At 41.7% G+C, this 20,020-nt stretch overlaps 1 protein-coding gene across 1 annotated transcript in view; it reads left to right on the top strand.

Annotated features, from left to right (window-relative positions):
• The window catches only part of mybpc3 (myosin binding protein C3), a 92,438-nt gene that overhangs the window by 61,574 nt on the left and 10,844 nt on the right, over positions 1 to 20,020 (top strand). Inside the window, exons 21-27 of the mRNA XM_051923198.1 lie at positions 2,354 to 2,428; positions 3,702 to 3,861; positions 4,329 to 4,433; positions 5,302 to 5,490; positions 7,048 to 7,182; positions 8,585 to 8,752; positions 15,963 to 16,051. Coding sequence (XP_051779158.1) covers positions 2,354 to 2,428; positions 3,702 to 3,861; positions 4,329 to 4,433; positions 5,302 to 5,490; positions 7,048 to 7,182; positions 8,585 to 8,752; positions 15,963 to 16,051 — 921 coding nt within the window. The remainder of the gene's footprint in view (positions 1 to 2,353; positions 2,429 to 3,701; positions 3,862 to 4,328; positions 4,434 to 5,301; positions 5,491 to 7,047; positions 7,183 to 8,584; positions 8,753 to 15,962; positions 16,052 to 20,020) is intronic.

The raw sequence follows: 20,020 nt of genomic DNA, 5'->3' as shown, positions 1-20,020 counted from the left end.
ACTGAACATAGTGTGTGGAATTGCACATATCTGTGAACAGATGTTACCTCCATAGATCACGTCAGCTTCTGTTTAGGTGATAGAGGTAAGTTGTAATGGCCCAGTCTGATCCTGCACCACCTCTCCTTAAGTATCCATTTAGGGAAAGGTGTCTCCTCTCAGGCTGCCACTCAAGCAGAGGTCTCACAGTCAAAGCCATTCAGGTCTTAAGACAAACAATGACAATTAATCCGCACTGTTCCCCTCATCATTCGTTAGCTAAGTGACAAAAAAGGTTGCTTTCCACCTTACATAACACATGCCATCCCTTTTTGAGTTCCACAAAGTATGTAACATTCCACTTCATTTGCACTCAGATATCTTGGATGAAGTCAGTTTATTAAAGAAAAATGTATACTTAAAGACATACAAATCTGTTAAGTAAATGGAATATGCCTTGGAAAAGACAATGGGACAAAAATTTCAGGGTCCTCATTTGTAAAGCTTGTGTATACACAAAGTGAGACCAGAAATATGTGCACAAAACATCCCACACAAGAATCAGCATTTATAAAAGAAAACGTGTGTATATTTATGGCAATTCTCAGTCATGCATACTCAACATTTTGGAGAAACTAGGAAAATGACGACGTCCAAGATTAAGTAGGGAAATGCAGGCAAGTCAGCTAAATGACGACACACATACGTAATAATTCATATCTCCAAGCTGTTATTATAATGTGCATTGACATGACAAATATATTACATGTCAAAAGTGATGAATATGATGAGCAGATTATCAAGTTCTCATTTAAGAGGACCAATACTTCATTTTTGTTTTTGGTTTTTCATCTATTATATCGGCTACCTGTTGTCACTTGTCATGGAACTGGCCGACACATCAGGAGTATCTCAGTGAAGCTTCACTCCATCATGTCTGCTGTGCTTGGAAGCCTTTAACCAACCATCGAGGCACTACATCCAGTTTTCGTATGGTGTGGGTGTACATACATAAAACCCAACATGTTTTTGCCTACATAAAGAGGCAATTTACAGTAGTGTTCAGTCCTCCTAACATAATCGGTACAATTTACTGCACCCATAAGAACACCTAGCGAGAATGTGGCAACTTTTGTTAACTGTGAGCAGTGACATTCCATTAACGCACAAGTCATTTGTGATGCTAAGAAGTGGCTGATAAGTATTAGGCTCAGTGGCCTAAATCTACCCATGATTCATTTATTCTGAGGCAAAGTAGCTTTGACAGACATGGTGGTGCTGTATGTGGTGGCTAGTTTGGTGGTAAGGTAACTGGCTGAACTCTCAGTTTTATAATGTGACCTTCATTATTCATCGTAACAGCAACCATGTCATTACATGTACCAAGTAATAGTGGCTGTCCACTCAGACACTGGCACCTGATGCCTTTCCCTGACTCCCAGAACACAGATGAGAAGCGCTATAATGCCTCACATGATGTTGCGGAGCACAGCTAGATATTCTTGAATGCAGGTGATGAGGTCTCGACGCATCAGCTGGGAGGCTGCTCTACTAGCCAATGAAGTTCTGCAGCATTGTGATTGCATATGGATGAGGTTAATTAGCATGTTCCATATATGGATGTTTCAGGGTGGCATTCAAGGCACACTCATGCACACATATTTACAAGGTAATTGTAATTTATAAAGGGCAAATTGCTTAAAAATGTGTGTACGCCAGGTTTTATAAATCAGATGGTTTTTTTTGGCGTACGCATTTCTCTGTTTTATTGGTGTGCAAATATTTTCATCCTCAAATCCACCCTGTTTTATAAATGAGGCCCAGGTCATTTCATTTGTTGTAATAGGGTTGCTCAGTCAAAGCACATGTGGGAAGAATGGAGTACAATAAAATAATTTAAAAAGCTCCATCGGATCCAGTCACAATGTGTTTTTTTTTTAATTTTCCATACCAAGATTAGATCAGACATGCATGTCATTGCCACTTCAAGGAGGTGGCTCCTAATAGTCTACCAGATTTAGCCATGAAGTTGTCATTGAACACAATGTCTTCAGATTATTATGAGCAGGAATATTGTCACGCTGCATGGTAAATCATGTTTTTGACACTGTGCGCATTCTTTTGTCTTTGTCTTTTATATGGCACATATAAACACCATGCTTGTAGGTACAGAAGGGTGTGTAAGCTGAAGAAGAACAGGATTTGAGGCCTCAGATCATGCTTCCCCTTAAAAACTGAGAAACTACTTTGTATTCTGAGCCTAACACAGTCCACTCCGATAGTGGCACAAGCCGGCCTGCCCTGCCACTTGACCAGTTCCTCTCTTTTCTACATTTCACTGCTGCTGCTTCATGGCTCTGCTTTACTTATGTAGGGTTTAACTAGAATGCTGAAGACTGATGATCCTGCAGACCTGGATATTTCTGCTGACTTGTTGAAAGACGGGCAAGTAAGTTCAATCAACCAGAATGACACCTGCCTATTCACCAATAAACAGCATGCAGATAAAATGGGAACACAAATGTAAACGTTTGTAGTACAGGCTAAAAGAAGGCCAACAGTGGGGGAAGTTGAAGGCTGCAAAAGGGGTGGGGGGGGGGGTGGACTGGTCTAGTAAAGTCTGCACACTGAAGTGGACCCAAAGGCAGGAAACTAGACGGTCTTCTTCCTGAACTCTGGATTATGGTAAGTAGTGGGTGGACTGGTCAGCTATCAAACTCTTCAGGATGTAGTGTACACTAGGGAATGCGCCTGCTGAGCTTAATGTGTGCAGTAGACTAATGTGCTCATATTTGTGTGTTTGGAATGAATGGACACAGAGATCTGAGCAGGAGTATCAGTCTGCAGGAGAATGGAAAACTGGCTTAATTCCTAGTTTAGCTGTCTGCTTTTTGTGTATTCTCTAGTTATGTAATAATGCAGTGATGCTGCAGCCTTAAAGAGCTTCTAGCACCACGGCAACTGTTCACTGAATTTTATATAAGCATTGACAGTATATTTGAAAGTTCTGAACAAAGATGGGATCCATTTCTGAATCCCCACTCCCAGCTCAGCTTGGATGCCAGTTTCCTTATAGGTAAGGTTACAGTGGTATGATATGGTGTCCATGAACCATTGTTAAGGCGAATGAACATTTTGACCCTGGGATGGCAGATGAAGATTCTTGCAATTTTGCCCTTCCCCTAAAAATGGTGACTTGCAAGCACTGTACTTTTCCCATTTCCACAGCTTTACACTGATTTAGCAGATCAATGGAAAGGTTGTGGCTGAAATATAATTCTGAGTTCTCCAATGAATGAATGCCTTTGTATTCTAATACAGAGTTTCTCAACCTTTAAGTATTTGCGACCCGAGTTTTCATAACAGTTTTAATCGCACCCCCTAACCCTAACCCCCCTAAATTGTGAATTTCCCATTGGGATTAATAAAGTATCTATCTATCTATCTATCTATCTATCTATCTATCTATCTATCTATCTATCTATCTATCTATCGTTTTTTTGAAACCCTAATAAAATTTATTCCTATATTTTTTGCTGCCGATACACCGCTACAAGTTTAAAATTTTCCTACGAATAGCGAAATTACGCCACATATGGCAACATTCGCGCCCCCTTCTTTGTTACTTTGTGAGCCCCACAGTTTGAGAATCGCTGTTCTAACGGAAAGTCACTCTCTCTACTTACTTGTACCCTGTCATGATTCTACTCTCCTTTCCCAAGGTGATCTCCAACAAGGATGGCCGGGTCCATGTGGAGACATTCAAGGACCACTGTGTCTTCACCATTGAAGGAGCAGAGCGGCAGGATGAAGGGTTCTACACTGTGGTGGTGAAGAATCCTGCGGGCGAGGATAAAGCAGACATCAATGTTAAAGTTGTGGGTATGTTCCCCATAGGAAACTCTGACTGTCCAAGATATGTTGAGGCTGCTCTTGGTATGATGCTAAAAAAGAAAGTACAGTTGTGCACACTAATGCAGATGGTGATGTGATTGGATATTGGGGTACCCACCCAAGGCCTGCAACAGCTGAACCTGCTGTGTAACAGGGTCAGAAAATACAGAAAGGTAAGTGAAGGAAAAGTCCAAGCTTCATCCTGTCCGTGACAGCCCCAGCCACTTACTGTATACGCTGCACTCAAATCAGTTCAAGTTCTAAGCGAGAACTGTAATCCATATGGAGCATCATGTCAAAAATTGTTTAGCAGTGATATATGTCCTGCTTCTTGGCACAGACAAAAACTACTGATGCCTACAATTATGTATCTAATTCCTCTGTGGTGACGTTGAGAGGTCCACAGTTGCTACACCACCTTGCGTGCTTTAATACCTTGTCTTCTTTGAATGCAGATGTTCCTGATCCTCCAGAGGCTCCCAGAATTCTCAGTCTGGGAGAGGACTGGTGCAACATTGAGTGGGACCCGCCAGCCTTCAATGGTGGCCAGCCAGTCCTAGGTAAGAGTTAGAGCCAGAAAGCTTACGAGGAGTATGTCAAAACCAGTTGCTTAATTGGGCAATCTGCTTGTAAAAAGGTATCTTTTGGCACATATTGCAAAATGGACCACCTAGTGAGAAGATCCCCAAAAATTGAGGAGGTGCTGTGGGTAACACTGTTCACTCACAGTTCCAGAGCCATGGGTTCAAAACCCGGTCTGGTCACTATCCATGTGTTAACCAGGTGTTTGTGGATGTTCTCCAGGAATTCCCTTTTCTACCATCACAAATATATACGTTATATACAAGTTATATGATGTGCCAACTCTGATGTACTGTAAAGAGTGAGGACCACCAATTAACCCACCATGCACTTCTTTGCTATGTGTGAGGAGAGCTGGAGTATCCAGAGAAAATGTCACACCGACATGTTAAGAATGTGCAGAGAGGATACAAGACTTGAACCCAGAGCTCGGGATCTGTGGGTCAGCAGCGCTATCTACTGCACCACCTCTCGCCAATTTATGTCAATTATTCAATATGTTTCTATTTAGAACCTTTAAGACAATTTCTTTTTTTGGAAATTGTTGACCAAATTCGTTACATTAATTTTTTGGGAAATTTAGTAAGTTATTGGAGAAAGTACAGCCCTGCTTTCTTTTTCTTTTTTTTTCTTGAAATAATAATAAATAATAATTTATTATATTTATATAGCGCTTTTCTCAGTACTCAAAATGCGAACCCACAATCTTCCACAGTCTCATTACTGCGAAGCAGCAGCACTACCACTGTGCCACCTGTATTACTTGTTTTTTGTACACATGAATGATTTTTGGTAGCAATCAAGCAATCACTCAGGTATCTCTTGATGTTTCTTGATGCTTTACAGGCTACGTGCTTGAAAGAAAGAAGAAAAAGGGTTACCGGTGGATGCGGCTCAACTTTGACCTTCACAAGGAGCTAACCTATGAAGCAAAGAGAATGATTGAGGGCGTGGCTTATGAAATGCGGATATATGCCGTGAACGCCATTGGCATGTCACACCCAAGTCCAGCATCTCAGCCCTTCATACCAATTGGTAGGTGAAGGTAGAAGGGATAATGGGTGGGCGCAGATATGGTGGAGTGCTGATATGTGGTGTATATAGGAATGGAGAAAAAAGCAAGGGGTACTGTGAGCACAGACAGTGTGGAGGGAGGACACATGCTAGACGCTGTATGCTGCCAGCTCATCACATTTGAAGTGCCACACGACACTCATCAACATTCATCTTCATCCTTCCTCTATTTTGGAGGTGAAAACAAGGATCTGTCAGAGACGCTGAGTTATTTATAGCTTGGATCGGACCCACACCCCAATGTACTACAGTATGTGAAGCAGCTCATCTCTCCTTCAGGGACAGCTGGTTAGACAAGTATCTTTTCCAACCTCCCCCCCCCCCCCCCCCCCCCCCCTCTATAAATAATCCCATATTTACCAGTTATGTGTCCCTGACGAGAGAAGAAAAGGGAACAGGACTCTTATCACCACAGTGCCACACTTCAGACCAGCTGCCAAGGGAAACTGCCGATAAAGAGTGTTCATCAAGAATGACAAAACCGAAACTTCCGAAAGCTTCAGAAAAGAAGCCAGCTCAGCAAACAGAGTCTGCACCTGCCGCCCCAAGTGAAGCTCCAAAGGACAAAAAGCTGGAGAATGCTGGACCAGGGCCGTCTGCAGAGGAGGAGGCTCCCCATACTGGATCAGTGCCCTCGGCACAAGCAGAGACCCCCCACAGTGAATCAGGGTCTTCAGCATCGGAGGAAATTACTCCTACTAAACCTAAGATGGCACAAAGTAGGCTTTAATAGCACTTACCACTCTATTTATTGGAATGATTCCCATCTCCAGCTTTGAGCAAGACTGCTGACTGGGGATAGGAAACCTTCCATACAATCAGCTTTAAAATTAGCCGTATGGTAGTGTCTCCCACAGCAGGGGCTCAAGCTCTGCCCGGAATGGCAAGCACACTGTGGGTATTACTGTGTCATAGTGTAGCATGGCATGTAAGCTTATCTGTAGGATCTTTTCTAGGAGGTTTCTTCTGTCCTCAAATTTATTCCCCACTTTTGGGGTGCCTTTGGTGTGGATTTTATGTATGCTGTACAATCTTAAATTATGTTTTTGAGTTAATTCAGTGACTGTAGATTTGCCCAGTCTGAAGGGGCTCTTTAACCGACAGGTATTCTGTCCCAGGTGGGCATCTGCCAAGATAGAAATCAGCTTTGTAGTAGGAAAGTCATGCTTGGAAGAATGAGAGAATGGTTTCTTTTGGATAAATCTGCCTCACTGTTTCCCGGGTCGTCATCTCATGGGTGGATTGTCACAAGCTTAGCGTATTGCCTTGTGTGCATGCACACTGTTTCATATGATATAACAGCTTCATTCAGAGAACCACAGTACACTGACCATCAGCTCATGCATGGCACCTCCACATGTAGTGCTGTCACTGCAGGAGGGACGGTAACAATTTGAGGTTTACTTATTTGTACGGGTGCACCCCCACCTTAGCATGCGACTTGGACACGGAGTGAAAATGTCTGTTCCTGCCATCCAGGTCTCATGCTGGCTCTTCATCTGCTCTCTCACCCACTAGCACCACCCGGCGAGCCCATGAACCTGACTGTGGATGACATAACGGACACCACTATCAATCTTAAATGGAGACCCCCAGAGCACATTGGAGCAGCTGGCCTGGATGGTTACATCGTTGAGTACTGCAAGGAGGGCTGTAAGTATGGTACCTGCTTGTCTTGTCCTGAAAAATAAAAGGGGGGTGAAGCTCTTCAAGGTCTAAGAGGATCAGCAAGGAACCTGAGACCATGCCTGCCTCCACGCAGGTTTACAAATGTTTGAGCAAAGGCTGGACCTTTTTTTCTCATTGTTGAAACTAAAAAATGAAGCAAAAGGAAAAGTCTGAATGGGTTAAAAGTTTGCTTTGCCAATCTGGATTCATATATAAGTGGCAGTGTTGGTATTGAGAGGCAGTGGTGGATTTAGGTAAGCTTTTACATGGGCTGCCCACCCAAGGCAGCATCTTTCTGGGGATGTTATTCAGAACAGTGATTACAGCCTAAGTCGGTCAATCCATTAGGGGCGCCATTTTTGAGACTTACGGGTCGCTCACTTATGATGTACACAGAATGGTGTCAATAATGTCACTGAAGGTGGCACGCACTACAGACAATGAGGGAGGAGATCCGTCCTCTCCCTCCACCCCCCGGTTGTCGTAGTCTAGTAAAACAGTTTGTGTGCCATATATTTAAGGTAATGGGTGTGTGCTCAGTAAATTCCACAATATGTACACAGAGGGGGGCCATTTATGTAACTAAAGAGGCACGCACTCCGGACACCCCATGGTTGTCCAAGTCTAATATTGACTGCCTGTTATGGACTCTGTGGGGCGATCCCCCCATCCCTACACCTCCACCTAGGGCTCTAAATGAGCCTCAGCCGGCACTGCGGAGAAGAACATAATACAAACATAGATAGGTGAGGCTGGGCACATACCCCTAGTTTAACTGTCTCCCACAACACCACAGACTGTGGCATGGGCATGATTGTCAATTTTGATTCTGCTTAGTAATTTTTTTTCTTAGAGTTTGAATTTTTCTTCTGTTTCACTTTCATTTTGATGTTATATTTTCGGATTCAGCGGGTTGGAAAATGGATGGATGGATTTTCTTGTCAGACTTGTAGTTTATTTTATCATTTTGAATTTTACTACTCTACAATACGAACTTGCTGTAATTGGGCACCTCCACTTTTTTGTTTGTGTCTGTAAGACGTGGCTGTTTGTTGTCAGAGGTCTCATCATATGACCACAAATGCAATATATAAGCCTGTGTTAGCCGTCCGTCTTTGTCTAAAATTGTAGATTTAAAACCAAAACACTTTTTGAGTGTTTTACCTTTCTAAATCTTGCTATTCAGACCTTTGCTTTGTTTCTTTGACTACAATTCCTGTGTTACATATTAAGCTTCGCTGCGATTCTTTGTCTTTCTGGGTATAACCTTCGCCAGTTCTTTAGTTGATATTTCCCTTCTGGTCCTTTGTCCTTTGGCCTAATCGGCTTGCCAAATTTTCCATCTTTTGGTAGAACACCAGGGTAACACTTCTTCTTGTTTTTTTAGCCAATGAGTGGGTGCTCGCCTTCAAGGACCCCGTTGATAAAAACTCTGTTACTGTCCGGGACCTCCCGACTGGAGAGAAGCTACAGTTCCGTGTCTGTGCTGTCAACATAGCTGGGCCCAGTGCACCAGCCACTCTCAACCAGGCGGTCACCGTACGTGAAATTGCTCGTAAGTATGCAAACCCCTGGATGATTGCTTTTTTTTTTTTTGCTAACCAAGTTCTGAAGGCAATTTGGGTTTGAGAAGTGGGTTGTAGTGGGGGGTTCTTAATGATTTCCAGTGTTCCCCTTTAAGAAAATCTTATCCATCCACTGACTGTCATCAGAGTGCCATGTTTTTCAGTAAAAGAAAGTATACCTGACCCAAAGCTGCTCAGAGTCAAACACTCGAGTTTTCCATATAGATGTTGTGTCAGGAGACAATCCCAGTAGAGGGTACACATAACCTGACCTGGCTTTTTTATGGCTTCACTTCAGTGGACACTTGGGTCATGCAGATCCAGATGAACACAGTTTAAGCACATGAAACATCTGGAGTTATGTGTGCACTTGCTCCTTTAAATGAAGGACTGCCAGGACATGGGAGAAGTGAAAACTGGGGCTGACGAAGCAGCTGCATGGAGTCACTTCAATTCCATAGTCTAGTATGGGTTTAAAAATATAGCGTCTTCATTGACTGTCTGCGGGGGTTACAAAGGGGATCTTAGGTAGGAGGGTGGCACTAACTTCAGGCTATGAGTGTTCATTTTAGACTAATAAGGATTTATGTTTGGGGCTGCACATTGGTTTGTGTATTGCCTCACATCTATAGACGCTTGGGTTCGATGTCTTTGATTGGTCTCTGTGGAGTTTGCTTATTCTGCTCATGTTTGCATGAGTTTTCTCCTCAGTTCTTCCCAAATTCCAAAGAAATGTGTATTAGGTTCATTGATGTCTCAAATGAGTGAGTGTGGGTATGCAGTTGAGTAAGATTTGTGTGTCACTCACATTGCATACCATCCAAGTTTTGGTTTGTGGATGGCAGTGCATATTGCTGGAGTACGATCAGACTCCCAGAGACTCTGAAAAAGAAAATGAAGCATGAGAAAACAGATTGGTCTTTGTTTTTAACTCTGGGCTTCCTTCATCAGATGTGCATGTAGACATTGTTCCACTCACATAAAATCAGTGTTGGCTTCTTGTGTCCTTCTTTGTATGATGATGCCACATATACTGTATTTAACTTTTTCCTGCAATATTGGAACTTTGGCTTGACACAAGTGTTGGCCTTCTTTCTTGATTCCTGGCTTCCCAGGAAATGCTCCTCTTTAGAAACATATTTACATAGGACTGAACTTATGAGTCTAAGTATCTGGGCTTGCGAGTGTCCTGATAAAAACCAAGATCCAGGCCTTCACTGACCTCTTAGGCACAGCCATCTGAAGTGTGTCTGATTGCAGAGAGAGTGTCGACTTTGTCAAGAGGTTTACTTACCTTGGCAGTGACATTCATGTCTCTGGTGACTCTTCCTATGAAGTCAGTAGACGGATTGGGAGAGCATGGGGGATCATGAGGTCACTGAAAAGGGATTTGTGGTGCTTCCAGCATCTTTGCAAAAGGATGAAGGTCCAAGTCTTTAGAGTCCTGGTGCTTCCTGTCTTGCTATATGGTTGCGAAACATCGATGCTATCCACTGACCTGTGACGAAGACTGGACTCCTTCTGTACTGGGTCTCTTCTGAGAATCCTTGGGTACTGCTGGTTTGACTTTGTGTCAAATGAGCGGGTGCTCATGGAGTCCTGAATTAGGCACATTACCAGCATTGTGAGGAAGCATCGGTTATAGCACTACAGCCATGTGGCGCAATTCCCCGAGGTTGACTGTTGAGGACCAAGCAGCTGGGCCAGGCCAAGGAGACATCCATATAACACCAGGCTGCAGCAGAAAGAGGGTAATTTCTGGAGGGTGAGACTGTACTGCATGTCTGCCTGGGAAGTTGCTAACCAGGATTCTGAGTTTTTTCATCATGTGGTGGGAGCGGCAATGTGCTGTACCAGTGCATGCTTCCCAACCTGACCTGACCTGAACTTTACACCTAGGAGCTGCACTCGTTGAACCTGCTTTTTCCATGATAGGTCCATGATGAACCTATTGTCATGGGGCCAGACACGACTCTCAAATGAGAACACACGTCTGGGGCCAACTTAATTTGTACTGAATAGCAGAGAAATCCACAGCTGCAAAGTCTATGCCAACTTGGCATCTTTGTAAAACTCCTGCCCCCAATTCCTCCAGTCCGTACACTTTAAATCACGAGAGTTTCAGAAAATGAGCAAAATAAAATGGACGCAAGACTTAACACTGAAAGAAAATAAAAAGCTACAATTGTTCTTACCAACTCAGGAGCTCAGTAGCTCAAGGTAAGAGAAGCTTAATGATTAATCTGTACATTGTAATGAGCGCTGTGACAAACGTGACGGACACACACATAGACCACTGGGCCCTGTCTGCTACGATATCTTCTGTCATTTGAACTATTGCATCACTTTATGGTATAACAATAGCATCTAGAGTGTAGATAAGCCTTGTGGTCTATGGATATACAAGGTGTTAAAACACTGCAGCTGTTCTGGCATGGCATGTTTGCATTTACAATTAAACAGTAATATTAACTTACTTCAGTTATTCATTTAGAGGAGCAGTCAGAAGGTGGATGTCTGAAAATCTGCATCTCCTGTGACTCTTCATTATCAGCTCTCTTAACAGCAGTCCTTTTGATGAAGTGTGATGCACTGTTTACTTCAAATGCACATTTTGCAGTTCATATTTTCATGAATATGGCTGCCAATATTTTCAAGCTTACATTGACTCCTGCTGCTGTGTTTGTGGTTCTACTGGTGTTGTTAGGCAGATTTACTCATTCAAGTGTTTTGAGTACTCCAGTATAACGCCCAATTCTTTCAGCCTCACATTGACTCTGACACTTTTGTGGTAACTGAACAACAAAGAGCACACACAGAACCTGCAACAACATATCGCTCACTTTTACTACTTGTCCATTGATGCTTTTGAACGCCAGTGTAATAATCTGGTTGGTGCCCTGCCTGGAGTTTGTTTCCTGCCTTGCGCCTTGTGTTGGCTGGGATTGGCTCCAGCAGACCCCTGTGACCCTGTAGTTAGGATATAGCGGGTTGGATAATGGATGGATGGATGTAATAATCTGACGTTACAGAAAGGTTTCTCCCTTGCAGGGTTATGTTTATCTTTAAAACGTGTAATGTGCCCTCTGCACACTTGACATACATTTATATGCTTCATAGGGATTTTTAGGAGACTTTTATTAGATAGTCTAAAATTCATTAGAATTTTAGATCAGATTAAGAAGAACACCATCACTCTTTGCAGTTCAAAGTCACAGCCTCTTCTCTGAGCACCACCTTCATGAGGCGTTGGATTGGTTTAGAAATGTGACACTTGGTGCGCCGTCTATTGTCTCCACCCAGTTTTAAACAAAATTCACTCATGGTTGTCTACAGACTTACAAACTGTATTATGTGTCTGGCTCAGTGAGACAATGGTGAACAAGACCTTCTCTCAGAAGCCGTAGATGCAACCCTGGTTCTAACTAATACTACTCCATTGCAGGGTACGTGTTCACACACCAGCACAATACAAAGCCACGAGTCCCTCTAACCTGCCCAACTTTGGGACATGCAAGGAAAAATCAAATATAGTATGAAAAACCCACATAGATACAAGAAGAGTAAGTTAATGCCACACACTTGAACCCATGTCTCTGGGGCTGTGAGGTAACAGCACCTATCATTAGACACTTATGCCACCCAAGCTGAACATTACAGGCCCAAAGCTCTTATGTTCTTTGGCCGGTTTGTTCATAAGGATTACTTACAAAGACAGTGCAAGAAACTCCATCCATCTGGAAATTCTTATTACATTTGATGAACTGCTCTTTTTGGCAAGTCTAGAATTGTGGCTCCTACAGAAAAGGGCACTGTGGGAATGTTCTGTAAGCTAAGTTTAAGTTTTAGCTTTCTACAAGAAGTGAGCAAGAGCAGAGTATGGGAACAATGCCAGCCACAGAGTGTTTAGGAGCTGTGCAAGTTGATATTCAGATAATTAGAAAAAATGTGGTTATGTGCTGAGAAGAATGTTGTACATCCAAGGGAGCATGACAGATATGTATATTCAGGGCAGGTGGCATTCGCTCGTGCCAGGACTCTGCAGAGCATCTTTTATAAAAGGGTTATCTGGAGGAGTACAATGGGCAAACCTGCACCTTTCCCTGTTTTAGCTAGGGGCCCACAGTGCAGAGATTTAAAGAACTGGCACCACGAGCTTTTCTGACACTCTTCCCAGAACTGTGGGATGTGTGTGAAAGATCTACATCAGGGGTACTCAACTCCAGTCCTGGAGATCCACAGTGGGCGCAGGTTTTCATTCCAACCAGTTTCATAATTAGAATCCAGACCTAACAGATAATGAAAGTTGGCATTTAATTATATGAGTTGTTGGTGCTTTCCTTCTTTTAAAAAATCAAATTGCAGATTTTTCATTTTTCAGACCATTATCCGTATGTTTTGTGGTCCAGAACAGATTTGTACCTTTTGGTCCTCCCCTTCTCCCTCACGTTGTATTAACACTGACTGATACTTCATGATGCACACACACACAGGTTTAAATGAAAGCAAGCTAGCTGGAGAGCTTCTGGTTCCTTTGTCTTATTGCACCTCATTATTAACTGATAGCAACTGGGAACAATTTCAACCAGAATACAGCTGTTTAAAACTAAAACAGGCAATTAAGGGTTTTGAATTGTAACCAACAAGTTAACTACAACTAAGTCCAAAAAACATATTGCTTCAGTAGTAAACAAATGGGATCTAATTAAAAAATTGGTTAAAGAAAAAACCTGCAGCCATCATGGATCTCCAGGGCTGGAGTTGTGAACCCCGATTTAGATTGCAGACAAGGCCTTAAGAGCAGCAAATTCCAGGGTGCACCTGACAAGGAGAGACAAAAAACAAAGCCAAAGTGAACGACAGTGAGGGCCGGCCAGTCAGCTTGTTGACCACAGTGCACCCCATGCAATGACCGTCACTGTTTACGTCTAGCTGAGGTGCCAAGCTGGCTTTTGAAAATGGAAGCAGTAGAGGACAATGAAAACCTGAGCGGTGCTAAGGGATGACAAAGTAGATGTCCAGGATGGCACAAATTAATAACCATAAAGTAAGACAGATACATACCTAAATTTGGAATTAATAGGAAATTTTAAAAAAAACTCCACAGCGGATTAATAAAGATTTAAAAAAGAAGTTGCAAAGGAAACAAACTGCTTTATAAGGCATATAAGACTAATGACTGCAAAGTGAATCGTAGAGCGTATGAGAACATGAGGGCAACCATTAAGAAGGATATATGGGAGGCTAAAAGACATTTGGAGAGGAATATAGCAGATAAGGTGAAAGACGACCCTAAGAGATTCTTTCAGTATTTTAGTAGTAAAAGAACAGTCAAGGAGGAGGTCAAGTGCATCAGAAATAGTAAAGGGGAATTAAAAGGTACAGACAGTGAAGTAGCGGATGCCTTAAACTTACATTTTTCTGAGGTGTTTACAAGTGAGCAAGTGGATAACCTCCCAGAGGTAAACGCGACTACTAAGGAGGTACTGAGGGATTTGGAAATTGGAGAGGGAGAAGTGCTGTTTAGATTAACAACAACAACATTTATTTAAATAGCACATTTTCATACAAAAAGTAGCTCAAAGTGCAAAGATTTAATAGGCTGAAATCAAACAAATCACCAGGACCAGATAATATTTACCTTCGAGTTCTTAAGGAGGCTAGCGAGTACATATATAAACCATTGACACATATTTTTAGGAAGTCATTGCGCATTGGGGAGATTCTAAAGGACTGGAAAATGGCAAATATTATCCCGTTATATAAAAAGGGTCACAGGGCAGGTCCAAGCAACTATAGGCCAGTAAGCTTAACATGCATCACAGGAAAATTAATGGAAGGAATTATTAAGAATAAGATCGAGCAACACAAGGCAAGGACAGGAGTTATTCTGAGCAGCCAGCATGGGTTCAGAAAAGGGAGGTCGTGTTTTACTAACATGCTGGAATTCTGTGAGGAGGCAACAAAAGGATACGATCAAAGTTGAGCATAGGATATTATTTATCTGCACTTTCAGAAAGCATTTGATAAGGTGCCACATAAGAGGTTGGGCATCAGACTAAAAGAAGTGGTAGTTTAGGGTGATGTCTGTAGATGGCTGCAGAATTGGCTCAGACACAGGTAGCAGAGGGTGATGGTGCGAGGAACCTCATCAGAACTGGCCGATGTTAAGAGTGGTGTTCCACAGGGGTCAGTGCTAGGGCCGCTGCTGTTTTTAATATATATAAATGATTTAGATAGGAATATAAGTAACAAGCTGGTTAAGTTTGCAGATGATACCAAGATAGGTGGATTAGCAGATAATTTGGAATCCGTTATATCATTACAGAAGGACTTGGATAGCATACAGGCTTGGGCAGATTTGTGGCAGACGAAATTCAGTAAGTCAGTAAATTCAGTCAGTAAATGTATAAAGTATTACACATAGGAAGGAAAAATCTTAGGTTTGAATACACAATAGGAGGTCTTAAAATTGAGAGTACACCTAATGAAAAGGATTTAGGAGTCATAGTGGACTCTAAGCTATGGACTTCCCAACGATGTTCAGAAGCCATTAACAAGGCTAACAGAATGTTAGGTTAAATAGCACGATGTGTGGGGTACAAGTCCAAGAGGTTCTGTGCAACCTTTATAATGCACTGGTGTGGCCTTATCTGGAGTACTGTGTGCAGTTTTGGTCTCCAGGCTACAAAAAGGACATAGCAGCGCTAGAAGAGGTCCAGAGAAGAGCAACTAGGCTGATTCCAGGGCTAAAGCGGATGAATTATGAGGAAAGATTAAAAGAGCTTTTCAGTTTAAGCACAAGAAGATTAAGAGGTGACATGATTGAAGTGTTTAAAATTAGCACAGTGGATCGAGACTGTTATTTTAAAATGAGTTCATCAAGAACACGGGGACACAGTTGGAAACTTGTTAAGGGTAAATTTCGCACAAACATAAAGAAGTTTTTCTTTAGCCAAAAAAAACAATAGACACTTGGAATAAGCTACCAAGTAGTGTGGTAGACAATAAGACTTTAGGGACTTTGAAAACTCAACTAGATGTTTTTTGGAAGAAACAAGTGGATAGTACTGGTGAGCTTTGTTGGGCTGAATGGCCTGTTCTCATCTGGAGTGTTCTAATGTTCTAATGCTCTAATGTTCTAGTAGTTTGGCATTGTATTCTTCTATTTACAAAGTGTTTGCTTCATGTTTCTGACAGAACGCCCTAAGATCTGGATGCCACGCTCCCTCCGGCAAACCCTGATCAAGAAAGTCGGTGAAACGATAAACCTTGTCATCCCTTTTCAGGTGAGTGGGGTCAGTGACTTACAGCTTTGGAGATGGCGAAGAGCCCAAGCAGACCTACAGTAAGCAATCATTCAGTTGTACTTGAGGAGGCTGGCATGGTACAAGCCTGGAAATGAAATCCATACAGCACTTGTCTTCAAGCCAGCAATCTTGGGAGCACTGTATACTCCGCTGCAAGAAAATGAATGCAACAGAAGTGACACCATGGTTTCAGAGCTGAAACAAAAGACACATCTTCCACCTTATCCTAAAGTGTTTACAGCTTTGATTAACCCGTGAAGCCAGACTCCACACATTGCTGTGGAGGTTTTATATTTTGCTGGGGACCGAAATTTAATAGCATGGGATTTTGTTGACAGAATCCACCTTATTTATGGTTTCGTGCTTTCTGCAGGCTATAAATACAGGGGGCCGCAAACACCTGAAATCAGATCCTCCGGCCATTGGAGCTGTGGGATCTGATTCCCCTGCCATCTTCTCCCCATGAGATCTAATGAAACTGCACAAGGAGGTGCTGATTTCCTGCAATGCATAACAGTCATCAAAAATGACAGATTTACTGCAAAAGCAGTCATTAAAGAGTGCATCTTCAAAACATGTTTCCTCCAACACGGGAGATAAAACACAATAAATAATAATTAATAGCTAGGATGCAATGCACTTAACACTTCTTGACACGAATTTCAATCCAGCAGGACATTGCAAACCTATACTGTGCATAAATGAACGGCGGGGCAAGTGAAGGAACAAAAAGTAAAGGTAATGCAGTGGCATTACAGGATTAGCTTCTCCACTTCATAGCTGTCCATGTGGTGCTCCCTCCATGCCTGTGTTGTTATTTTGTTCTTCTCTGGTTTTTCCGTCCTGGTCCCAAAGATTTGTGTTAGGTTAGCTGGTGTTTGTGTGAGCGCAGTGCTCTGATGGACTAGGCCCTGCCAGGTTAGACTCCCCTGTGAGGTTCTGGCTATCAGCAAACCAAAAATTGAATCAAATGGGTTTAGTAAGCAAAGGATCAATGAACCTTATTGAGATTAACAAGACAATCTTTCACTGAATAATGTCCTCCTGCAATATCTAGGGAACTAAAACAGTGGGATTTCTGTGGGTCCCTAAATATGCAATTGCTAACAATCATGTTTGTGTTACAAAAAAAGTTCTGAATGTTTTCATGTCCATTTTTGTCAATGAAACTTAGTGTTTGGGTGACTGCTGATGAACATTGTTATTACTTGCTTAATCCTCACGTCAACTTAGCGCAAAGATTTCACTCCAAACTGTGTCCAAATTTAAAAACCAAAAAGTTAAAAGACACTAGCAGGATTGACACAACTAACACAAATATTGCTTCAAATAATAAGAACCTGATAAGATCTAATAAGGCTTGACAGTATCCTGAGCTTTAGTATTGGCACAATTTCTACAAAACAAATCAGGATTTTCTTCTGTATTGATATTCTGAAATTTTTATTTTATCGCCCTTAAAGCAGTCTGACAACATGGTCATCCACCTGAAGCTAAGCATATATGGGCCCAGCCAACACTTGGATGGGAGACCATCTAGGAAATGCTTGCTGCTGGAAGAGGAGTTGGTGAGGCCTGTGGTCTGAATGTAGATCCCAATGCCCCAGTGCAGTGGTAAGGGGCACTGCACAGTAAAAATGGCGCCATCCTTTGGATGGGACATACTGTAAAACTGCGGTCCTGACTCTCTGTGGTCATAAAAGATCCCTGGGCATCCTCTGTAAAGTGCAGGGTGTATCCCAGTGTCCAGGTTAAATTGACCATTGTGGCCCAATCCTTTAAGCCCCCTAATCATCCCCTGTCTCTAATTGGCTGTCTCTCTCACCACTTTGCCACCTAAAAGCTCATGTGTAGTGAGTGTACTGGCATAGAAATGGCTGCCATCACATTATCCAGGTAAATGCTGCACATTAGTGGTGGTTGAAATGGCTCCCCACTCACTGTGTAAAGTGCTTTAAATAGTGAGAAAAGTGCTAAATAAAGAAAGAATTATTTATTATTATTATTATATGGAGACATCAAGCAAAAGGGAAATCCACAAAACCAAGATTGCACAGAAAGACAGACAGAAGGATTTTTAAAAAGAAAAGCTTTAACCTATTCATTTGAACTGCGTGCACTTTATCATATTACCTGATTTGCAATGTGGATTCAGGCCGTGTCAGATTTCGAGAATTATGGTCCCAAGATGAGACGCTTACTGTAAGCGGGAAAGTAAATAAATCAAATTATATTTTCAAGGAACATATCACATAAAATGCAAAATACGGAATGACTGCTGTAGCTGCTGAAATATAAGGTGTCATCTGGCACGGGTAAGACACGAGTCAAAAGAATTCTCAGAGTCCAAGAGTTCGTTTTAAAGGTATTTAGTGAAAGTTAAAAGCGAATAATCCAAACAAGAATAAAAGAAAAAATACTTACACACGTAGAATAAAAGACAAAAAAAAAGAAAAAACGTATCTTCTATATACTTAGCTTTTCTTGAAAGACTTTAGTTATTTCTATACTTAAAGATTCTTAATTTCTTCTTCTGTACACCTTAGCGTACGGTGCGGTACTTAAATAAACAAGTTTTCTTTACTTGTTATTTCTCACATTCAAAGAGCCCGTAGGCCATCGAGCACCGTTACGTGCGTTCACGGTTAAAAACCGTATGCCTCTACACCTTATACAAGGCAAGGCTGTCACTAACTAACTGAAGAATAATGTTTACTCCAAGCTGTTAGAAATGGCAAGAATATACTAATACGATTCTATTTACGGGGGTTACAGGAACCTCCCATAGTTTATGCATTGTCATCTAAGAAATATTCATGAATCTTATAGAACAAGGAAAATGGCTCTTACAACTACATTTAAAAAAAGAGTGCACGTCAAAAAATACAGTATGTCAAGTCAATGCAGTTGTACATCAAGTCAATACAGTTCAAGAAATGTCATGTCATTTTCTAACTTGCTTAATCCAAAGCTGACTAGCATGGGGCACAAGGCAGCAACAAACCCTGGATGGGGCACCAGTCCATCACAGGGTGAACACACACACATCCACACACTAAACACACACTAGGCCCAAATAAGTGTCGCCGATTCACCTAACCTGCATGTCTTTGGTGTTGGGGTCAACCATGTGGACACGGAGAAAACATGCAAACTCCATGCAGGGAGGACCTGGGGTGTGAACTCCACAGTTCAAGAAATAAAAATCGAAATAATGAAGTGATATTACAAAGATGCAAAAAGAACAACACTCCTATATACATATACAGTATATACAAATATAAAAAAAGTGCTGAACTAGGAACATGTAATGTAAGAACATTGGATATGAGATATTTGTTTATCAAAAAGTTATCAAAAGGCATGAAACCAAAAAGCTGCCCATATAAAGTTACTTTTTTTAAAAAAAATTACATATTGTAAAAAAAATCCTGTTCAATATTTTTTGGCCTCAGTGCCCTGTGTGTACAAAATCTGCAAAACTCTTTATTAACAGAATCAGTGTACCTAAAAAAGGGCCTACACGTTTCAAATGAACCAACCCTCTTTGTCAGGGCCATTAAAATAAATCTTTTAAAAAGACAGAGTAGAATAAAGTTACGGAAGCTGAGAGAGGACATGCAATATTGTTATTTTTTTAAATTGCCTCCTTGACAGTTTGTGAGGTAGGAGCTGCGATAGTTTTACACTCCAGTACATTGCGGTGAATGCTGGTAACAGAAAGTCTAGTGCAGTGTTTCCCAAACTCGGTCCTGGTGAACTGTGGCTGCAGGTTTTTGTTCCAACCAGCTTCTGTTTTTAATTGAACTCCTGGGCTAATTAAGTGAACTGATATTTCCCAAGTTCTGTGTTTAGGGAACAATATAGAAATTAGAAAACTAAGTTTGCTAAAAAAAAAAAAAAATTAAAAATTAAAATGTACCAAGCAGTTATATAGAAATAATGTAT

This window comes from Erpetoichthys calabaricus, chromosome 2, assembly GCF_900747795.2.
Source record: "Erpetoichthys calabaricus chromosome 2, fErpCal1.3, whole genome shotgun sequence".
NCBI lineage: Eukaryota > Metazoa > Chordata > Cladistia > Polypteriformes > Polypteridae > Erpetoichthys > Erpetoichthys calabaricus.
The sequence above is the reverse complement of the archived record's forward strand: the minus strand, read 5'-3'. Positions and strand labels throughout refer to the sequence as shown.